Here is a 22,143-nt window from a genome sequence, read left to right on the forward strand (position 1 = left end):
TGTTTTTAATATCCCAAGACGCACCTGTTTATTGATCTGTGACGTCAAGAACTTCACAAGAAATAATTAAGATGACCAAAACAAACAGATAAAGTCGTGAGGAGACAAAATATTCTCCTGAAAACAGCCTCAGCCTCTCCAGGGGCGGCTGATGATGATGCTGATGCTTTTAACCTGCGTCTAAGACTCTTTCCGTGACTCATGTGTTTCCTTTAATCTCCTTCTAATGGATGAGGCCATTTTTTACGTGACCCCAACATTGTGAGTGCACATTAAAAAAATAAAAAAAACTCCTTGATAAGATTTTGGCAAAAGAAAACACATTCTCAACACTTTCATCCTCTGCTGGGTTGCAGCCATTATGATATTGACTTTCCATCACCTTTTCCTCTCTTTCGTTGAAATGATGCCTTGTGGTTTTATCACATCATTGGTTCTTGAAGAAAGTCCTGCACTCAGCAGCGGACGTCGCTCTAAAGTCTCCGGGGCAGTTTAGTTTAGATTAACAACTCACTTTTAAAGTAACACAATATAGGATTAGATCTTGAGGTTTCCTCCCTCCCACAGTCGGTTAATGGTATTGTCCTTTGTAAGGTGAGGATTTGACAATGAACTATGAAGCAGGACTTCTTAATGTACAAGATGATGGAAACTAAAAATAACACTGAAAAAAATCACTTGCTTAATGAAACGAGATGGAGGAGTGGATGAGGTGACTTTTAAAAAACTAAAACAAGGTTGACAGCTCCGCTTTGTCCTGCGAGAGTGCAGGCGAGGGCAATAGTATCCGGAAGAGCGATAGCGGCGAAGTGTTCTATTCTTGGCTGCACAGTGCAGCACAGAGTTCTACACAAACTTCCAGCCTCAGAGGATTTACGTGTCCAGTGGATACATATATGAGGGCAATGTGCCGGCTAGAGTCGGCAAATGATGGCTTTTCCAAATGCTAACTGCTGTTAGCTGCCGGAGCCTCAGTGACGATGACGTAGTTTCCTGTGTCTCATTTGCATATTTAAAGAGACAGACACACAAAAGCGAGTGAGTGAACAGGGCTGTTTTGGCAGAGTGATTGAACTGCTGTGGTGCTTCATCCTTAAGGTATTTTGACCAAAGCATGTCACAGACATGTTCATTAGGACACCAGGAAACTAGGTGAACTTGGAGAAATAGGGTATAATAGGTCTACTTTAAGATTTTTAATAATATGAATAATGTGAATAATGGTTTAATGTTTGGGGTTTTTTTTGTAAACGTTGCACCAAATTTGGCAGCAAAACAGTGAACAACACACATCCAGAAGGAGGGATTGCTGAAAGTTACATAACAAGAAATCTAAGCTCACTCCATCTGAAACCTGTGAAAACAAAGGAAATCATTGAACAAGTGCAAAAAATAAAAGATTAATGTGTTGACATGCTCAACTGTGTTAGACCACTCTGTGCTCTGAGCTCTGTGATTACACACGTGTGTGTGTTGTTTTGCAGAGGCTTTTGGTGGCAGCAGCGTGAGTGTGGACCATCAGGACGCTGCTTCACTTTTGTATTCTAATACAAAGCCATTGTGTTTCCCTTGCAAAGGGGGGCGGTTGATATTAAGGACACTTGACGCTCAAATCATTCGCATAACAGAGCAAAGGAGCTTTTTTTTTTTTTTTTTTTTTTTCATCTGCCCTTGGAAGAAATAACACTCTGAGAATAAATGGGGTTTTACACAAACCTCTTTGTTGGAGGAGGAACACATTTTTTGGATATTAGGACACAGCAGTGTGACTTTGACGACCGATATGAGATACAAGTGTCCTGATGACAGTCAGAGGAAACCTCAGCTTGATCCTGACGCTAAAATCAGGGTTTAGCAGTTTATTAACACACATGCAGGGCAATAATTCAACAATATCTTTAACATTAATATAACAAAGGTTTAACATATATATCAGTGTCTTGCAGAGGAGGAAAGTAACAAAATACATTTACTCAAGTTACTGTATTGAATACTTTTTTTTGTGTATTTTGTATTTTTTAAGTAGAATTTAAAATCAGGATTTTGTATTTTACTTTAACTTTTACTTAAAGTACATTTCAAATGAACTACTTTTTACTTCTACTTGAGTACATTTTCAGATGACTACTTTTACTTCTACTCAAGTATTGGTACTTTTACTTGAGTACAATAATTTTAGTACTTTTTCCACCTCTGGTGTCATGTGTACACACGTAAACGCATTTTGAATCACAACACATTAGAGATGCAGATACTGGCTTTAAAATGTATTATTGGATGTCAGCAAACACACCAACATCTGCCAATATGACTTATGACTACTAAAGTTGGCTCAATAAGCTGCTACCTCCTTGACTTCTCTGCTGTATATATATATGTATATATTCATATATACATATATATATATGTATATATACATATATATAACATATATATAACAGTATCAGTATCATTATCAGCCGGATGTACTGGATATCAGCTAAAAGTCCAATACAGTGCATTGCTACAACACCAAATGTCTTTAAGAACCTTTAAACTACAATTAACATTTAACATGATGCACAAGATGTACACACCCTGACCCATATTTTTTATTATCATTATTATTATTATTATTATTATTATTATTATTATTAGTTATTGAGGTCCAGGCCCAGCTCTAACTCCTGACCCCCACATCTGAAGCTGTGAGCGATGACGTCCAGTCTGATCGAGTTCACCCACGGCCACATTATCAGGTGCACAGTGCGTCTAATAAAGCGCTGCTGTAGCACAGGTGATTCAAAGTTTGTTCATTTCTCCTCTGGCAACAACAAGGCATCATTTTCACTATCATTTTCACTCAGAGAACTGCTGCTCACTGGGTATTTTCTCTTCTTTCTTTCTTTTCTCTGCAAACCCTAGAGCTGAAACTCTCAGTCGATCAGCAGTTTCTCTGAAACACATTTAGACCCAGCCTTCCTCCTCTATCCCGATGCTCGGGCTGAACTCCAAGCAGGTCGCTGTGACCATGTGTAAATGCGCCAAGTTGCTACCGTGTGATTGGCCGATTAGATCATTGGCTATGCAGTTGAATGGGCGTGTGCCTAATAAAGTGGCCCGGTGCGGTCGCCCTTTCAGCTGCTGGACGACAGAGATCGTTCTTCTTCTTCAATCTGCTTCTGCTTCATCCACAGTGAAGACCGTACGTGTGGAGGAAGGCACTGGAGCGTTCGCTGATTAATCGGAATCACACCCACAGACAGAGAGAGAGAGAGAGGGAGGATCGTAATGAGCGTAGTGTGATTAAAGTTTTCTGGTGTGTGCGGTGAATACAGAATATTCATATAAGTGCATGTGCTGCCTCCTTAGGACCGGAGCTCATTTTTTTTCATAATGAGTCTCATTCGGGATGTCACAGCGACTTAACTCTGACTGAGCATGTCCGTTTTACTTATGACGCTGTAGGTTAAGGTCGTGACTTTCATTTCAGCAGACCTCAGTGGCCATGTGGGGGCTGTGAGTGGAAATATGGATTATACACTACACGTTCAAAAGTTTGGGCTCACTTAGAAATGCACTTTTCATTCACTTTCAATGAATATAACATCAGACGAATCAGAAATACACTCTATACATTGTTAATGTGGTAAACGATTATTCCAGCTGCAAACACCTGGTTTTCAATGGAAATTAAAAAGTGTTCTAATGGTACATTGTGTTTGCTAATCGCGTCAGAAGGCTATTGGATGATTAGAAAACCCTTGTGCAATGATGTTAGCACAGCTGAAAACAGTTTTGCTCGTTCTTTGACGAAAGGGCAAAATGATTATTTTGAATAAAAATCATCATTTCTAATCTTGTCAATGTTTTGACTATATTTTCTATTCATTTTGCAACTCTTTTGATGAATAAAAGTGTGACTTTTAATGGAAAACACACAAAAACAATTGTATGGGTGACCCCAAACTTTTGTACAGAGGCTCTAAGAATGTGCCATATCCTTTTTTCTGCACCACCTATATGCAATCTGATGAAATTATTCTTATTTTCACCAACTATATAAACACACCCGAGCAAAAAAAGTACCCAAAATGAATTAAAATCGGACTAAATTTGTGTAATGTGGAAATACGTTACAGTTCAAAGTTCGCTTGGCTGGTTTTTAGTGAACAAAAATGCTAACACTATTAGCATTAGTTAAGCATTAATAAATATCATATCGTTAGCCTAATAGCATAGCTGCCTAAGTCATATTTGAAAGTTTTCGGAAAACAAGAAAAAAACACATTTTGATGAATAAAAGTGTGACTTTTAATGGAAAACACACAAAAAAAATTATATTTGACCCTATAACTTTTATAGAACTTTTGAACAGTAGTATACTTCATCCAGAAAGTATTTGCGTTGTTGTTATGATTGTTGTTAAGTGATCAGAACAGATTCGACACCTGAACTTAGCCCAACATTCTGTGTGTTACATGCACAACACAACGCCATAAAAATGTGTCTTGGCCGATTGCGTTGCAGTCGGATAAAGCAGGTGTGAATCACATATTCTAATCAGCGCATGATTGAAGCCTCACATTCTTCTTCTTCTTCTTCTTCTTCCCTCTCTCCTCCTTGCAGTTGGACGCCGACCGAGATGAGGAGGAGGTTTTCTGTGACATCAGCATGACGTTGGACAACAAGCTGTTTCCCTCCAAAGAGCCTGCAGCTGGTGAGATGATGAGACACGTCTCATGACGAGACACTTTTTTTTTTTGTTGTTGTTATCTTTACGTAGGATATCTCAGCCAGTTTGTCTATAGCCTATTGGTGCTTATTTTATATACGTGGATTTCTAGCTTTTCTTTAACATTTGAGCGTCTGCGAGCGAAGGGAAGCGAAGGCGTCATGTTGAGTTATGGGAAATTAAAATGGCCAAAATAATTATAAACACACTCATATAATGTAAGATTAGACAATTAGCATAAACAGCAGTATATAAAGGAATTAAAAGCGGTAATTATAATTAGGGATGTGAATCTTTGGCTGGCTCACGATTCTATTCAAAATCGATTCTCGATTCAACCGATTCAATTCGTACGATTCTCGATTCAAAAATTGATACAATGCATAGTGTGTTAAGGCAAAGTATGGCATCAAAACAATACAGTTTGTATGAGATAATGTGATAATGTGATCACACAAAGGCAATCTTAAAGGTGCATTATGTAATAAATGTAAAGCAACTGGCCATAAAATCCTCCTAATATGTCACAGAGACTCAGGAATAATGTTCATATAACAAACTGAACTCACCAACAACAACAGTACAGCAAAAATATTTGCATTAAAAAAAATATTTTGCAGACTGCAAATCATGTTTATGTTTTGAAATCATGTTTTGGCATGTGGCGCCACCTACCAATCATTGCAGTCAGTAGAGTCTCAGCTGCCGAGCAACCACAGGTTGCCAGTTAGGTCAGAAAACGAAACCTCGGTAAGAGACCTCTGTATTTTGAATTTGAATGTAGTAACCGTTTTTGGCCACTTTCTTACATATGGCACCTTTAAGACAAAAGTTAACATTTATTCATTCAAAACAAATAAAAACTTACTGTACAAAAAAATGCATACATAAAAGCTTAGACTCCAACTAAAATACTGACCATGTCGCTGCTTTTACTTCATTAAAGAACGTTTGAATGATTTTATCACTGCGTAAAAACGGCTATGATGGAAAGCCTGTGTGTGCTGTGGGCAGCACACACAGTTTTGATTATGATTATGATTATAATGACGATGACTTGCAATAAATAAACAATTTAGGTTCACAGTATTATCGCAGTCTGTCTGCTATGAACATAGAGCCACAAACAAAGCAGCTTATACAGTAAATTAAATGCACCATTTTTCCATTTTCCATATCTATCTGATACGCCAAAGAAAAGCATCTCTTTCTACTTGAAATAAATAAATAAAAGTCTGTGCATTGATATCACAAAGAAAATACATCATTAGATACCATTCAAAGTTCCTGAAAGGAAGCTTTTGTCGAAACTATGTTCTAATACATGAAATAAGAATGAAATAACACACGTTAATGGTGCTTATCTCTGCAGTGTGGGACCAACAATGATGAAACATGATGCAATAAGCCAAACAGACAAACAGATTCATTTTCTTTTTTTCTGTGGTGCAGAGAGGGCTTCTCAAAAACTGTCCACATTCATAAGAAAGAAGTAAAAAAGAAACAAACCAAAAAAAAAAAACATCACCCACCATCTCCCTGGTTACCACGAGGGTTGTCATAGCAACCAGCGAAGCAGGGTTAACATTGATTTATGAGAAGCAGAGAAACAATGAGGTTAGAATCAGTCTGTGATCACTCGGATGATGATGATGATGATGATGTGATGTGTGTTATCTGCTCATCACGGCTCCTCACGTTTACTGGTGAACTCTGGTTAAATAAACAACACATAACTTAGTAGACTAAGTACTGGACAGACAGCTCAGTTTTTCTCTGTGTGTGTTTGGTTTGATTGGTGAGGTCGTGGACTTTACCCAGAGGTCCACGGGGGACATTTCTACCTACTTTTATTCAGAAAAAAACACTTTAGATTAGGGAACACATATCCACCATTAACTAGGTGCTTACGAACATATATAAGTAGCATACTAGCCCTTTATTAATAATCATTAAGCACGTATTAACACCTTATTCTACATAACCTTATTCTTCCTCTATTATGACATGAATTAAGATTTTTCCTACATAAGGTGCTCAACATTATTTTCAAAGAAATATTTAGGTATTAACTCTGTAATGTCAATTATTAGACGATATTATCTTTGCAGTACCATCCATCCATTTATCTTCGACCACTTTATCCGGGGTCTCCGGTCTCCGGTGCCAATCCCAGCCGACCCAGTCCAAATTAGAGTGTCCAATTTGCCTAATCTCTAAATCTGAGAACACACAAGCTATTTAGTAATCATAAAGTCATCTTGCCCTGTGTACTGTTTCCCATTTTTCCTTGATATTATCTAGTGCAAATTAATTCTGTGTGGGTTTAAGAAAGCTTTTTTTGTGGCATCAATATCATTGTCAAGATGTTTTCCATAATGCTGACCCACTATAGGTTTTTCCATATGCAGGAATTAAAAGGGAAAACATCTTGAAATAGAGTCCACTCAGAGAGGTCTCCATCCCCTCAAAAATCATCAGGTGATGTCTTTTCATCACAAAGAAGAAGATGCATGAGGAGAGGCTGCAGGGAGCAGAAAGATTGTGTAATCTAAATATAGATCAGGAGTCTGCACAGCACACTCTACTGTACGAGAGAAGGTCCATCTGCTGCTGTTAGTGCTACTTTTCTCCCAGCAGAGCGGAAACTGCTGGACCTCTCCTGCAGCCGTGTGAGTATCACGTGGACCGAGGTCCTCGCTGTCGCCGACCAAAGGCCAGTTCACTCCGACTCCTCGGTCAGGAGCTGCGGAAAAAACTATTTCTCCCTAAATCTGGTTCAAGTCTGAGGCTGTTTAACATAATGCAGCTGCGAAATTTACAGCCTCACACAGTCTCTCCGGAATCCGCCTGAATGTTTGAAGCTTCTGCCTCACAGAGTCAAACCCACTTCTCTAATCAGCAGGCTCCGACATAATGGGGAGTGGGGTGGGGGGTGTAGAAGAAGAAAAAGCTGCCGAGGGGAAGCATTATTTACGATTCATTTCCACCGAGGAAAGCGATGGAAGATGCAATTTGTGTCAGACTTCATCACAGCATCGCAGTCGACCGCTTTGAGAAGGAATTAACTTTGAGCGCAGGTGTTTGTCAGTATTCTGTTTTCATGCTTTGCATTGTGTTACTTAGATAAAACACCAGAGTGCACAAGTGTTTACATCTGACCACATTTGCATAATAACATGCACTGTGTGTGCTTGGTGTTTAAAGTTTCTCTGCCCCTGCTGCTTGGAATACTCTCCAAACCGAACTTAAAATGCTGGCTTTTATTTCATTAGGAGCTTTCCTCTCCATCTTAAAAGACAGACAACAGAAATCCTTTGAACAGTGTCTATGTTCTTAAATCGTTACTGTGATCACAACTGCACTTTATGTTTATCTAGTTGCAATTTTATATTTCAATGTTTTGTTTTGTAAATGTTGCATTTCCTGCTTTAACTTTTGATGTGTGCTGCTGCCTTTCTTGGCCAGGTCACCCTTGTGAAAGAGATCTTGATCTCAATGGGTCTTTTATCTGGTTAAATAAAGGTTAAATAAAAAAATAATAAATAAAAAAAGGTGCCATATGTAAGAATGTGGCCAAAAACGGTTACTACATTCAAATTCAAAATGTCGAGGTCTTTTAGGTTTCGTTTTTTTGACGTAACTGGCAACCCGTGGTTGCTCGGCAGCTGAGACTCTACTGACTGCAATGATTGGTAGACGGCGGTAGGTGGCGCCACATGCCAAAACATGATCTCAAAACATAAACATGATTTGCAGTCTGCAAAATAATTTTTTCTAATGAAAATATTTTGTCTGTACTGTTGTTGTTGGTGAGTTCAGTTTGTTATATGAACATTATTCCTGAGTCTCTGTGACATATTAGGACGGATTTTATGGCCAGTTGCTTTAGATTTATTACATAATGCACCTTTAAATCACTGTTGGAAATAAGTAAATAGTACATAAGTCCAGTTTTGAGTTATTTTAATACAGACTAAATATTTGAATAGATGCTGTGAATCTTTTATTTACAGAGGATGTTCATAATTTAGCGTTGAATAATTTAGTCATAAACCGACATACGTACACTCCACAAACGAATAATGTATAAGGGGAGTACTCACACTTATTTTCTTTTTTTATTATTATTCTATTCTTCCAAACACAATGCATCAACTTCCATTCATTCAACCAAAACCTGGTTTAAATCCTAATCCTAATCCCTACCCAGCCTTAGCCCTAAAGTTACAGGTGCCTCATTTGGACCAGGTTTTGGTCTCCATGAGTCCAACCTGCACATGGGATTTATTTTATCGTCTCCCGGAAATGACTTTACAATATTTCTTCCGTGTCGAAAAAACTAAAAATAACTACAACGATAATAGCATTCGTGACACACATGCACATAATATTCAGGTCTGAAAATAGTACGTCTTTAGAGACGTGATGTCAAATCTCGTCAAGATTCAAGAACGCTTCTTAAATGACGTATATAAAAAGGAAAGAAAAGGATCTTTATTGTCATTATACAAACGAAATGATGAGGTCAGATGAAGGGTTGAACAGAGCCACAATGGAATGGATGAATGTGATGATGTAGACCAGGGGTCACCAACGTGGTGCCCGCGGGCACCTGGTAGCCCGCGGGCAGCCAATACGGTGCCCGCGGGCTCACTTCACCTCACTTGCATGTATCCGTATGATCTGTCAATAAAATATCTTTGATATTGTTTATATAAACTGGTAATCGTTAGGAGTAAGCACTGGAATGAATGTGTATGCAGTTGAATGCATAATATTAATCATTTAAATGGTAAACAAAAAAAAAATGTTAATGTGGTAGCCCTCCATATTATTTTTTACCCTTCAGGTAGCTCTCATCTCAAAAAGGTTGGTGACCCCTGATGTAGACAATGTACATCCTTACATTCATGATATGAATGGGTTACATACACACAGATATTAATATCCACTTCCGTTAAAGGACATGAGGACATTTATTATTTATTTACCTGAAATTAATAGGTCTAAAGGTCTTTTTATTTGTTTGACTTTGGTTTCATACTATGTTTTTAATGCTGCGTGTCTATTATGCTTTTATTTTGTAAACCTGCGGCTGCTGTTGAAAGGGGCAACAGACATAACGTCATAATAAAACTTTTTTTTTTTTTAAAGTTGCCGTAATGAAAGCAAACAGATCAAAAATCAAAATCAGGTCAAAAGTTCTGATTTTTGTCAAAGTTGTCAATAAAGTTCAAGAATCCAGTCCAATCCAACTTTATTTATAAAGCACTTTAACAACAACAACAACAGCTGAAACAGTGCTTTGCATCAGAGATAAACAATAAAATTAAAACAACATGAATGACGTGATTTGAACATCCACACCCTCCTCTGGTGTCGTTCACTGTCTCTATTTAATCTGTTGTCTCTTTGGAAATCATTTCTTGCCACAAATGAACTATGTTTGGTGAGGATTTATCGGGATTTCAGGAGGGCTGATCAATTTCTCTCTGCAGCTCCACACTCTCGACACAGAGACATGAGTCACGTTCATCCTCACATCTTTGTCTCAGTGGGAAACCAAGTAAACATTGTGAAAAGACAAAATGTCAAACACTCCAGTCTGATGCATGTTGTGGATGTTTTTTTGTGTGTGTGTGTTCAGGCCCCAGCGAGCTGGACCTGAGTCTACTGGGTGAAAGCAGCAGCCTGGCTGATGTCACCTTCAAGTACAGTGAGGTAAGATGTCGACTTCATGTTTCCTGCTGAGTGTGAGTGAGGCTCCTTCTGTGACGGTGTGTGGCTGCACCACAGAACTTCACAGTCTTTCCTCTCATGTGGTCGTGATGTTGTGCTTCATCGCTGTTAACTGAGGATGTACCAATCCCAATCTCAAGTATTAGATTAGAGCTGATCTGTGAGTGAGCAGGTTCTTTATTAGCATTTTTTTTATATATATTACCTGTGTTTGACATAACTGGACATATTTTAATATGAGCCCTTGTTTTGATCTGCTCACACACACACACACACACACACTGTGCTATCACAGCGTGGGCCGATGACTCGTGGAACAGCTGCACGAGCTGCAGTAACTCAAGTTTACAACAACACTCATCAGTGTTTGTACAGAGTATAAACTTAACCCTCTGGTACCAAACTCATCTGATCAACAAACATGAAGAGAAGTGATATATTGCTTCTCTCCCTCACACACACACACACACACACACACACACACACACACACACACACACAAAAGTGCAGCAGGACAATCAGCGAGTGACAGCTAGAGGACCCTGTTCTTCTTTCTATCAGAAATGTGATTTATGTTCATGACAACAAAAGGTTTACTGTGCTCCTCTGATAAGTATCACATCAGGACTCAGCGCACCACCTTCTGAAGAGGCTAGTTAGTTAGCTAGCTACTTAGTTCAATAGTTAGTTAGTTAGCTACTTCAATAGTAAGTTATCTAGTTAGTTTGTTCATTCACCATATTTGTTTAGTTAATTAATTAGCTAGTTCATTAGTTAGTTAGCTAGTTCATTAGTTAGTTAGCTGGTTCATCAGTTAGTTAGCTGGTCCATAAGTTAATTAGCTACTTAATCAGTTAGTTAGCTAGTTAATTTGTTCATCATAGATAGATAGTTAGTTAGTTAGCTAGCTAGCCCATAAGCTAGTCGACTAGTTCATCAGTTAGTTAGTTAGCTAGTTAGTTAGTTTGTTAGTTCATTCGTCATAGATAGTAATATTTAATTAATTGGTTAGTTAGCTAGTTCATTAGTTAGTTCATTAGTTAGCTGGTTCATCAGTTATTTCATTTGTTCATCTTAGTTATTTAGCTAGCTCATTAGTTAGCTGATTCATCAGTTAATTTGTTCATCATGGTTAGTTAATTAGTTAGTTAGCTAGTGCGTTAGCTAGTTCTTCAGTTAGTGAGTTTGTTCATTAGTTAGCTGGTTCATCATTTAGTTGGCTGGTCCATAAGTTAGTTAGCTAGTTAATTTGTTCATCATAGATAGTTAGTTAGCTAGCTAGCTAGTCCATAAGCTAGTAAACTAGTTCATCAGTTAGTTAGTTTCGCTAGTTAGTTTGTTAGTTCATTCGTCATAGTTAGTGAATTAATTAGTTAGTTAGTTCATCAGTTAGTTCATCAGTCAGTTTGTTAATTACTTAGCTGGTTCATAATAGTTATATAGTTCATCAGACAGGCAGACAGACACATTAATAACTCATATATCCACCAACTTTGCCTTGGATTTTTATCTATTTTTCAGTCCCGCTGCCCATCAGGTGGCTTCACTTCATCAGCATGTAATTGCACCGTTCCCTGATGCCATTGGTAGAACGACTCTTTTCGATCCTGCCAGCTCATTCTGTGTTTAAGTGTCTAACTCCAGGGGTTTTCACTGTGCTTCGAGCTTTCTCTTTTTAATTGGCTTGCGTTAACAGAAATCCTAAACGTCCCCCGCTTCAGCTCACAAACGGCACTTAAGTTTGCAAGACTGTTCCTACTTAAAAATAAAAATAAGACATCTTGTTCTATACATCATATGTTTGGGGTCGTCACTAACGAGCATGTTGTAATATATAAAATCTTCTTTGAATAGGAGCTCTTCATGGACATTTTGGTCTGTGTTAAAAAGGATAAGCGATTTAAACATAAGTAAATGTAGATTTTAAATTAGTTAGGATGGGTCTCATAGACACCACTGGGACAAAACAACATTACTTGTGTATTTCTGTTGTGAAAATGTTCAATTAATCTTCCTTGATTTTTATCATCAGCAGTAACCGAATAACAATCGCATTGTCCTTTCAGGAGTGACATTTTTGTCCCATTGTTGAAATCAAATTTCACTAACGAGCGAGTCCTGGTCCTCCTCTCTGACTCTCTCTCTCTCTCTCTCTACAAATGACTTTTCAAAAATGACAAATGCTGAGCTCATTTTCAATTCAAAGGCCATATGATTCAGCGCTCCTCATGTCCAGAGATGCAGAAAGCTGTTGCGTGAGGAAGCAGACGAGCATCACCTCTCCACACAGAAACAATGACCTCTGTCTTATTTCCCATCCTCACATATGGAGTCGAGAAACAAATTATTCAGCCTCTGTCTTCATTGTGCTTTTAGTCTTCTGTTGCTGTCTGAAGGGAATACATAATAAACAAGCATTTCCATATCTGTGAACGTAGAATATAGAAGATATTGACTATTAACATTAGAAAGAATTAGAAAGCGTTATGCTCTCCAAAATGAATTAGTCTCAATATGTATAGTAGAAGGTCTAAAGGAGCATCCTCTGCTCTCCAAAACACCTTAGTCTCCTCAACAGGTAGAGTAGAAGGTCTAAAGGAGCATCCTCTGCTCTCCAAAACACCTTAGTCTCCTCAACAGGTAGAGTAGAAGGTCTAAAGGAGCATCCTCTGCTCTCTAAAACACCTTAGTCTCCTAAATAGGTAGAGTAGAAGGTCTAAAGGAGTATCCCCTGAGTCTCCTCAACAGGTAGAGTAGAAGGTCTAAAGGAGTATCCCCTGAGTCTCCTCAACAGGTAGAGTAGAAGGTCTAAAGGAGCATCTTCTGCTCTCCAAAACACCTTAGTCTCCTCAACAGGTAGAGTAGAAGGTCTAAAGAAGCATCCCCTGTTCTCTAAAACACCTTAATCACCTCAATATGTAGAGTAGAAGGTCTAAAGGAGCATCCCCTGAGTCTCCTCAACAGGTAGAGTAGAAGGTCTAAAGGAGTATCCCCTGAGTCTCCTCAACAGGTAGAGTAGAAGGTCTAAAGGAGTATCCCCTGAGTCTCCAGAACACCATAATCTCCTCAACAGGTAGAGTAGAAGGTCTAAAGGACCATCCCCTGCTCTCCTAAACAGGTAGAATAGAAGGTCTAAAGGAGTATCCCCTGAGTCTCCTCAACAGGTAGAGTAGAAGGTCTAAAGGAGCATCCTCTGCTCTCCAAAACACCTTAGTCTCCTAAATAGGTAGAGTAGAAGGTCTAAAGAAGCATCCCCTGTTCTCTAAAACACCTTAATCACCTCAATATGTAGAGTAGAAGGTCTAAAGGAGTATCCCCTGAGTCTCCTCAACAGGTAGAGTAGAAGGTCTAAAGGAGTATCCCCTGAGTCTCCAGATCACCATAATCTCCTCAACAGGTAGAGTAGAAGGTCTAAAGAAGCATCCCCTGTTCTCTAAAACACCTTAGTCTCCTCAACAGGTAGAGTAGAAGGTCTAAAGGAGCATCCTCTGCTCTCTAAAACACCTTAGTCTCCTAAATAGGTAGAGTAGAAGGTCTAAAGGAGTATCCCCTGAGTCTCCTCAACAGGTAGAGTAGAAGGTCTAAAGGAGTATCCCCTGAGTCTCCTCAACAGGTAGAGTAGAAGGTCTAAAGGAGCATCTTCTGCTCTCCAAAACACCTTAGTCTCCTCAACAGGTAGAGTAGAAGGTCTAAAGAAGCATCCCCTGTTCTCTAAAACACCTTAATCACCTCAATATGTAGAGTAGAAGGTCTAAAGGAGCATCCCCTGAGTCTCCTCAACAGGTAGAGTAGAAGGTCTAAAGGAGTATCCCCTGAGTCTCCTCAACAGGTAGAGTAGAAGGTCTAAAGGAGTATCCCCTGAGTCTCCAGAACACCATAATCTCCTCAACAGGTAGAGTAGAAGGTCTAAAGGACCATCCCCTGCTCTCCTAAACAGGTAGATTAGAAGGTCTAAAGGAGTATCCCCTGAGTCTCCTCAACAGGTAGAGTAGAAGGTCTAAAGGAGCATCCTCTGCTCTCCAAAACACCTTAGTCTCCTAAATAGGTAGAGTAGAAGGTCTAAAGAAGCATCCCCTGTTCTCTAAAACACCTTAATCACCTCAATATGTAGAGTAGAAGGTCTAAAGGAGTATCCCCTGAGTCTCCTCAACAGGTAGAGTAGAAGGTCTAAAGGAGTATCCCCTGAGTCTCCAGATCACCATAATCTCCTCAACAGGTAGAGTAGAAGGTCTAAAGGAGCATCCCCTGCTCTCCTAAACAGGTAGAGTAGAAGGTCTAAAGGAGCATCCCCTGCTCTCCAGAACACCATAATCTCCTAAACAGGTAGAGTAGAAGGTCTAAAGGAGCATCCCCTGCTCTCCTAAACAGGTAGAGTAGAAGGTCTAAAGGAGCATCCCCTGCTCTCCTAAACAGGTAGAGTAGAAGGTCTAAAGGAGCATCCCCTGCTCTCCAAAACACCAGAATCACCAGAATTTGAACAGATTATCAGGCCAAATGATCCTGAAGTGTGAGAGATTAACGGACGCGATGCACTGCATTATGAATGCACCTTAAAAGCATCATGACAAAGACGTGACCTTGTCGTCGTTTCTCCAGCATAGAGCACCATTTTCATCCATCACCAGGTGACATTTTGGAATGTAGGTGTTTCTGACAGCGCACTGATGCTGCAGCTCATCACCGACATACAGAAAGTAGATTGCCAGGAAATGATCACAACAGTGTGAGCGTGAGTGTGTTTACATATCCTGTGATATCACGTGGAACCAATGTGTGCTTGTCATGTGTTTCTCTCTGAGTCATCAGAGCAGTTGGTGTGCCCACATGCCAAGACTCTTCACTGGCACCCAGCTCTCCCCCACACTGACAGCATTTATTTATCACCAACACAGATCTCTGCTTCACGCTTTCCCTTTCGTCTAATTGGCGACGCAAACTTTAGCAGCTCCACGTTGACCCCGAAAAAGTCAAAAAGTCAATATCAGAGTTAGGATAGAGCGACGGTGTTGAGGGCAGGTCGTTGTTCTTTGGCTTCCACTTCACACCATTTTTTTAAAAATCATCCGTCTGCTTCTGTCGATGTGTCTCTTAGTGCGTCACTGGCCAAATCGCAGCATGAGGACATGAGGAGCGATGTTTCTCACAGCATCGTCGACACAGAGTATTGCTGTTAAGTGGAAATATAGATCCAGTGTAATGTGTCTGTAACCTCATCAGTGTCAATGACGATTTATTATCGTCTATGAGACCAGGGTTTATAAATGCTATCACCATGTGCTGCAGTGTTTTTTCCATTTTGCCATTTTGAAGCAGAAGCTTAACCCTTTAAAGTACTACTCAACCATTTGGTCGACCACACTTTAAATCACTATATTTCATTGAAAAATGCATCAAGCTGAACTCACAAACACTTAATGGGACTTGTTCTGAATGTTGTACTTTTTGAATTAAAGGTGCATTATGTAATAAATTGGCCATAAAATCCTCCTAATAATAATTCGCATAGAAAAATGTTCATATAACAAACTGAACTCACCAACAACAACAGTACAGCCAAAATATTTGCATTAAAAAAAATCTTTTGCAGACTGTAAATCATGTTTATGTTTTGAAATCATGTCTTGGCATGTGGTGCCACCTACCGCCATCTACCAATCATTGCAGTCAGTAGAGTCTCAGCTGCCGAGCAACCGCGGGTTGCCAGAAACCTAAAAGACCTTGGTATTTTGAATTTGAATGTAGTAACCGTTTTTGGCCACATTCTTAGATATGGCGCCTTTAAGCAAACCAGGTGTATTATGAACAGACGTCTCAACCGTTTGGTAGAGAACTGTATCTGAAATACTGTAGGGTCTAATTTAAAATATATATATATATATATATATATATATATATATATATATATATATATATATATATATTGGTTATCATAAGGAAATAAAATAAAATAATAAAAAATGCAAAGAAATAATTTTCCTTTGCTTTTTTCTTGGTGTGTACCTCAAAGGGTTAAGATGTAAATAAATGAATAAAAGACTTCCTTTTTGGGTTTTGCTTTCCCTGATGCGCTTGGACCAAATGAGTCATAAGAGGATAAAGGAGAGACAGGAACTTCAGACAAAAGTTGGTCAAAGATGAGTGCTCTTTCCTTAAATTTGTAGTGCTTTTTTAAAACTTAAAAAAGTTACATTCCCACTGTTTTTTTGTTTGTTTTTTTAAATTAATACACAGCGCTGATTAAGACTCCACACAATGTCATGGATGAACAGAAAAGAGGAGGCAAATGTACATAGGTTCACTGAGGACAAAAACAATAAGCCTTAGATGCTAAGCCAACGCTTTAAGCTTTCTGAGATGCTGCGCCTGGATGTGACTGAACCGACAAGCTGATTTAAATAAGACAAAAGGCTTTTCTTTGCATTGAGTTCAGTGGTTTCAATGCAGTTAACATATCAATCACTTACAAAAACCTGGTGTACTTCAATATTTTTACTCCTACAATAAACGTACAGTCAGTTGTTTTTTATCACTGCGTCACACAACGTTAGCGGTGTTTAGATTTTGTGTCACTTATCAGTGAAACATTTCAAAAGCCCAATCATTTAAGAGTATTTTTGAAAGGATAAAATGTTTCTCATCTTCACACGCCCCCACGCTGCCCCTGTATATGCACACAAACGCTCCCTCCCTCAGCCAGGTCTGATAGTTTTGCTTGACAGACCCCGTTTTCAGATGAAGGACGCATCGGACAAATAACGTTACATCGTTTCGGTTCATGAATTCACACTCAGCTTTGACAATTATTACAACGTGGTAAATAAAACTGAATAACAACGAGAAAAAAACATTTCAAAAACCTTTCCTCAGTACAAGTTTTACATGGCTGCTGAGTCAATAATAGCAGGCTCTGATCTGTACTTGAAACACAAAGTGGTGCAAATTGTGCCATTTGCAAGATCCATTAACGTTATAATTTTAAAACTGTGCCTTGTCATTTTTCCATGTAGAAATGAGGCCACACTTAAACTCTGCAGTCCATTAGGCGCCTTGATGAACTGTTGAATATCAAATTCAATAATCTCCTCACTTGAATCATTACTCCTCCTCCACTTTGTTCACTCTCTTGTATATTTTAAGTAATTGAATGCGTTAAAAGACAGTTGTAAGTTATCGCCATCATCGTTCCTCGTCTTTTGGCGACTTTCGTCGCACAGGGTTTTCCAGGATTTTGCTTCAATACTGGATTTTATTGACTTTGATACGTGAAGTTGTGTTGTTTAAATTAGAAAATGAAGATGCGATGGAAAAGAATGTGGTGTCCTGGGAGAGTGTCTCTAGTCTATGTGCCGATGGTGTGAAAAAAGTTGACTCAGTCATGTTTTTGTGGTCCTCCTCAGTCTAAGTACAGGAGATAAAACACGATATTGACTTCCGCACTCATCGCTACGTCACAATAAGACATTCCTGAAATTGTTGTCTCGGGGAGCTCCGCTTTTTCCCTAAAAAAACGCGAGAGTGCAGGTGAGGGCAATAGTATCCGGAAGAGCGGAAGTCTGCAAAGTGTTCTGTTCTTGACTGCACAGTGCAGCACAGAGTTCTACACAAACTTCCAGCCTCAGAGGATTTACATTTTATATATGACGACAATGTGCCGGGCTGGAGTCGGCAAATGATGGCTTTTCCAAATGCTAACTGCTGTTAGCTGCCGGAGCCTCAGTGACGCTGACGTAGTTTCCTGTGTCTCATTTGCATATTTAAAGAGACAGGCACTCAAAAACCGAGCGTTCTGAACAGGGCTGTTTTGGCAGAGTGATTGAACTGCTGTGGTGCTTCATCCTTAAGGTATTTTGACCAAAGCATGTCACATGTTCATTAGGACACCAGGGAACTAGGTTCACTTGGAGAAATAGGGTATAATATGTCTACTTTAATACAAAAGCATTAGTTGCAGCTCAATCAAGTATAAAAAATACTGTTTATGAAGTGATGTCTCATGTCTTTCCAGCCTGAAGACGAGGAAGACATCGAGTACGCCGAGGGAGCCGCGGAAAGTGAGTTTATAAAAGGCCTCTTTTTCATTTTCAGTCTCTTGTCCCGTCTTACGTTCATCGCGCACAGGTGACAAAGCAGCAACAGCAGTCGTATCAGCAAAGCTTTTATTATGCAGCTCACTGCGTTCGTTTCATCTCACACTGTGTGCGAGTGTGTGTCTCTGAATGAGTAATAAACGGGAAGGAAGACAGATTTACTGTCGTCGCTTAGGTCCGACGGTTATCTCGTCAGCTGTAACGACGACAGCGGAGTGATTGGACATGCTCGTCTCACTGCTCCAAATCAAATTCCAAAACTGCGTCGTCACAGTCGATGTATAGATCGATTAGTATTTCCACGAAAGCAGGGTTTCATCAACTCGTCTTATGTCACATGTAAGACGTTTTTCCACATTTGCTTGTTTATTGTTGATGCTGATACTAACTATTCAGCTTCACTTGTACTTCAATTGATCAATAAACATTCTTGTTATTATTCAAACAATAAGAGGGCCAAAAGGAGCCAATAAAATGTGGATTTAAAAACAATAATACAAAAGAATATATAAGAATATAAGCTATAATACACATAAGAAACAGCTCACTCACTCACACATGCTCATTCCAGAGTTTAGTATATAATTCAGCAGCTTATACGTGGTGTGACAGCGCGTGCAAACAGCTTAATACGGCGGTAATTATGTATGCGTTTGCGTTCATGTGTTCGTATGTGATGCATGTTCCACATGCGCGGCTGAGCTGCAGCACATGTTAATCTGATTTCCTCTCCTCTGACAGGTTATAGCACAGAACACAGGAAACCAAAGGTCATCTTCGTGATTGGTACGTACATGCTGAGGAGCGCACGCACGCACACAGACACACACACACACACAGACACACACACATGCACGCACAGTTGTGTTTTGTGCAGAAGTCAAACTGAGGCTGTGATGCAAGAGCGGTTTTCAGCTGCGTGGCCTGGAGGACACACATCTGTTCTTAGAGGGTCGCGCTGATTTCAATTGTCGCTTATCGAGGGGAAGTTAATGAAGTCATTTTTTTAAAAAAAGTTGTTTTTTTTGCTTCTGTCGACTGTCATGACTCGTTTCAGCAACATTTATCATCAGACAACAAGACATTATGCAGAGAGAATGGAGTTGCTGGTTAAATTAGCAGCAAATCCCTCGTTCGAAACATCACAAAAACTTCAAAATAAGAGCGTGACATGAGCTGCTGCTGTCCTGAACGACTTTGAATAAATATCTCATTGAGATAATTCTGGTTGTGATATGATACGCGATATGAGAGGTAATTTTTGCTTCATTATTCTCTTTCTTTAGAAAAAAAAACATATTTTGACAAACATTTTGGCTTTAACAATTGTTAATTTGCCTCCTGCGATTTTAAAAATTGCAGTATAGGCTAAACGATGCATATCTTATTTATTTTAAGTTTTATTTCACGTTTCACCATATTTCATATTTATACCATATATAACACCAATTCCATACCATGTTTTGGGGGGGATTTTAAATAGTTGATATCATTTGGAAGTCAAGTAAATAAACATTTAAAAAGCCTAATAAGTGAACCACACAACATAACCACACACAGAATCAGTGCACGTTTCATCCTTTGTCTCATTTAAATACTCGATAATGTCATTTTGTAAAACAACAATCACGATATTATCTGAGACGATCGCTTGCCCAACTCTGTACAACACAATGTAAAATACCATACCATACAATATAAAACAATATGCTTATTGTGCCCTTTAAGGACATTTTACTCCGTGTAGCTGCAGCCTTCAAGAAGAAATTGTAATTATTGGAGTCTCCTTTGAATAAATTCACAGTCACATTGTGTTACTTTTTCACGCTCCTTCAGATGATTTCCATATAATTGCCCTGCTGTCAGTTTCGAGACTAATTTAATGTGTAAAGTAAATTCACAATAGAAATCAGTATTCATACAATTATTATAAATATAATGTGTTGGTGACATCCTAAGCTTTTTGAAAATGTGACACTTCATTCGATTCACACAATGAGGTGATTATACACATGATAAATTCACTCTTAGGTTGCACTTTAATTTGCCATTGGAGGTGAACTTCAGCCCTGGACAAAACTAATAAACACTCAATCAAGGGTTACTTAGAAAAAAGCAGAAATACATATTCATTTCTACTATTTTTATAGCAGTTTTTGGAAGTGGACATTGTTGTCCTTTTCGACTTAAAGGTGCATTATGTAATAAATCTAAAGCAACTGGCCATAAAATCCTCCTAATATGTCACAGAGACTCAGGAATAATGTTCATATAACAAACTGAACTCACCAACAACAACAGTACAGCCAAAATATTTGCATTAAAACAAATATTTTGCAGACTGCAAATCATGTTTATGTTTTGAAATCACGTTTTGGCATGTGGCGCCACCTACCGCCGTCTACCAATCATTGCAGTCAGTAAAGTCTCGGCTGCCGAGCAACCACGGGTTGCCAGTTAGGTCAGAAAACGAAACCTAAAAGACCTCTGTATTTTGAATTTGAATGTAGTAATCGTTTTTGGCCACATCCTTACATATGGCACCTTTAAGAGGGCAGTGCATTTTTTAAACCGATGCAAAACAAAAAATAAAAAGTAAATATTTTGGATAATAAAGACTGGTCACCCAACATTTGTTATACAGAAAGTAACCAAAAGTAATTAAACTGGCGTTTAAAGGGTTAAAATCCTCAAAACGGTTGAATGTTTGATAGTTTTGAGGCTGAATTTGTGGACATTTTTGTCCTCTAAAGACTCAAAGAATTGTGGTACATTTGTTTCACATTGATCGATTAGAGAAATGTGTCAAAGTCTAGAGACACAGGAGTCAGACAGAAAAAGGCAAAACTTCAACAAGCAGCGAGCGGACACTAGAATAAAGTGTGTTCTCAGGAGAAACACGACGTTACCACTGAGTCGACTGTTACGATGTGTCGATGAGTGACTGTGGGAGCAGGAAATATAAAGTGCTGAGCTGATGAGTTGAAGTTGAAGCAGGTGTGCTCCCACCACAGGTGAGGTGATTGCGCGCTGGAGGAGCAGGAGAGGAGGAGGAGGTGGAGGCAAAGGCAGGGCATGAGGAGTTAGACATGTTTGCAGCCACTTGTGTCTGATATGAGTCAAATATTTCTTCTTTAATATGTCCAAATTTCACAAATTCATTTCAAAGAGTACTTTTCTGCTCAGGTGTGTTTATATAGTGATATAAGACTCTCATTGCAGAAAAAAATGTTCTATGAGTTAAACATCTTCCTTGTGACTGTTATTTTTAATTAAAAGTTTGGAGAGATAAGTTAAATTTGGTTTCAATGACTATAAAAGGAGAAGATGAAACGTTCTCTCCGCAGCAGCAGAGCCTCAGACAGACGGCGAAGCCACAGGGAAATGCTAATGTGACGAGTCGCTGGTGTTTCGCTGCTGCTTTTCGTTATTTTCTGGCCTCTTTATGTTCTCGGCCCACTGATCCTCCTCTCTGCAGAAAATTACCCTTATTTTTTTTCCCGTATTACTTGCCCGTGAATTGATGCAATGGCATTTTGGCTCTTGAGTGAAACTGGATGTAAAAGCAGTGCTTGTGTTAAATGGTGATTTAATAATACA

At 39.0% G+C, this 22,143-nt stretch overlaps 1 protein-coding gene across 1 annotated transcript in view; it reads left to right on the forward strand.

Moving 5' to 3' along the window:
• The window catches only part of ak5 (adenylate kinase 5), a gene marked incomplete at its 5' end in the record, with an annotated part of 70,844 nt that overhangs the window by 32,202 nt on the left and 16,499 nt on the right, over positions 1 to 22,143 (forward strand). The window contains 4 exons of the mRNA XM_083890390.1: positions 4,609 to 4,699; positions 10,365 to 10,438; positions 18,462 to 18,507; positions 19,285 to 19,329. Coding sequence (XP_083746516.1) covers positions 4,609 to 4,699; positions 10,365 to 10,438; positions 18,462 to 18,507; positions 19,285 to 19,329 — 256 coding nt within the window. The remainder of the gene's footprint in view (positions 1 to 4,608; positions 4,700 to 10,364; positions 10,439 to 18,461; positions 18,508 to 19,284; positions 19,330 to 22,143) is intronic.

Source organism: Microchirus variegatus (genome assembly GCF_963457635.1).
Source record: "Microchirus variegatus genome assembly, chromosome: 5".
NCBI classification, from domain to species: Eukaryota; Metazoa; Chordata; class Actinopteri; order Pleuronectiformes; family Soleidae; genus Microchirus; species Microchirus variegatus.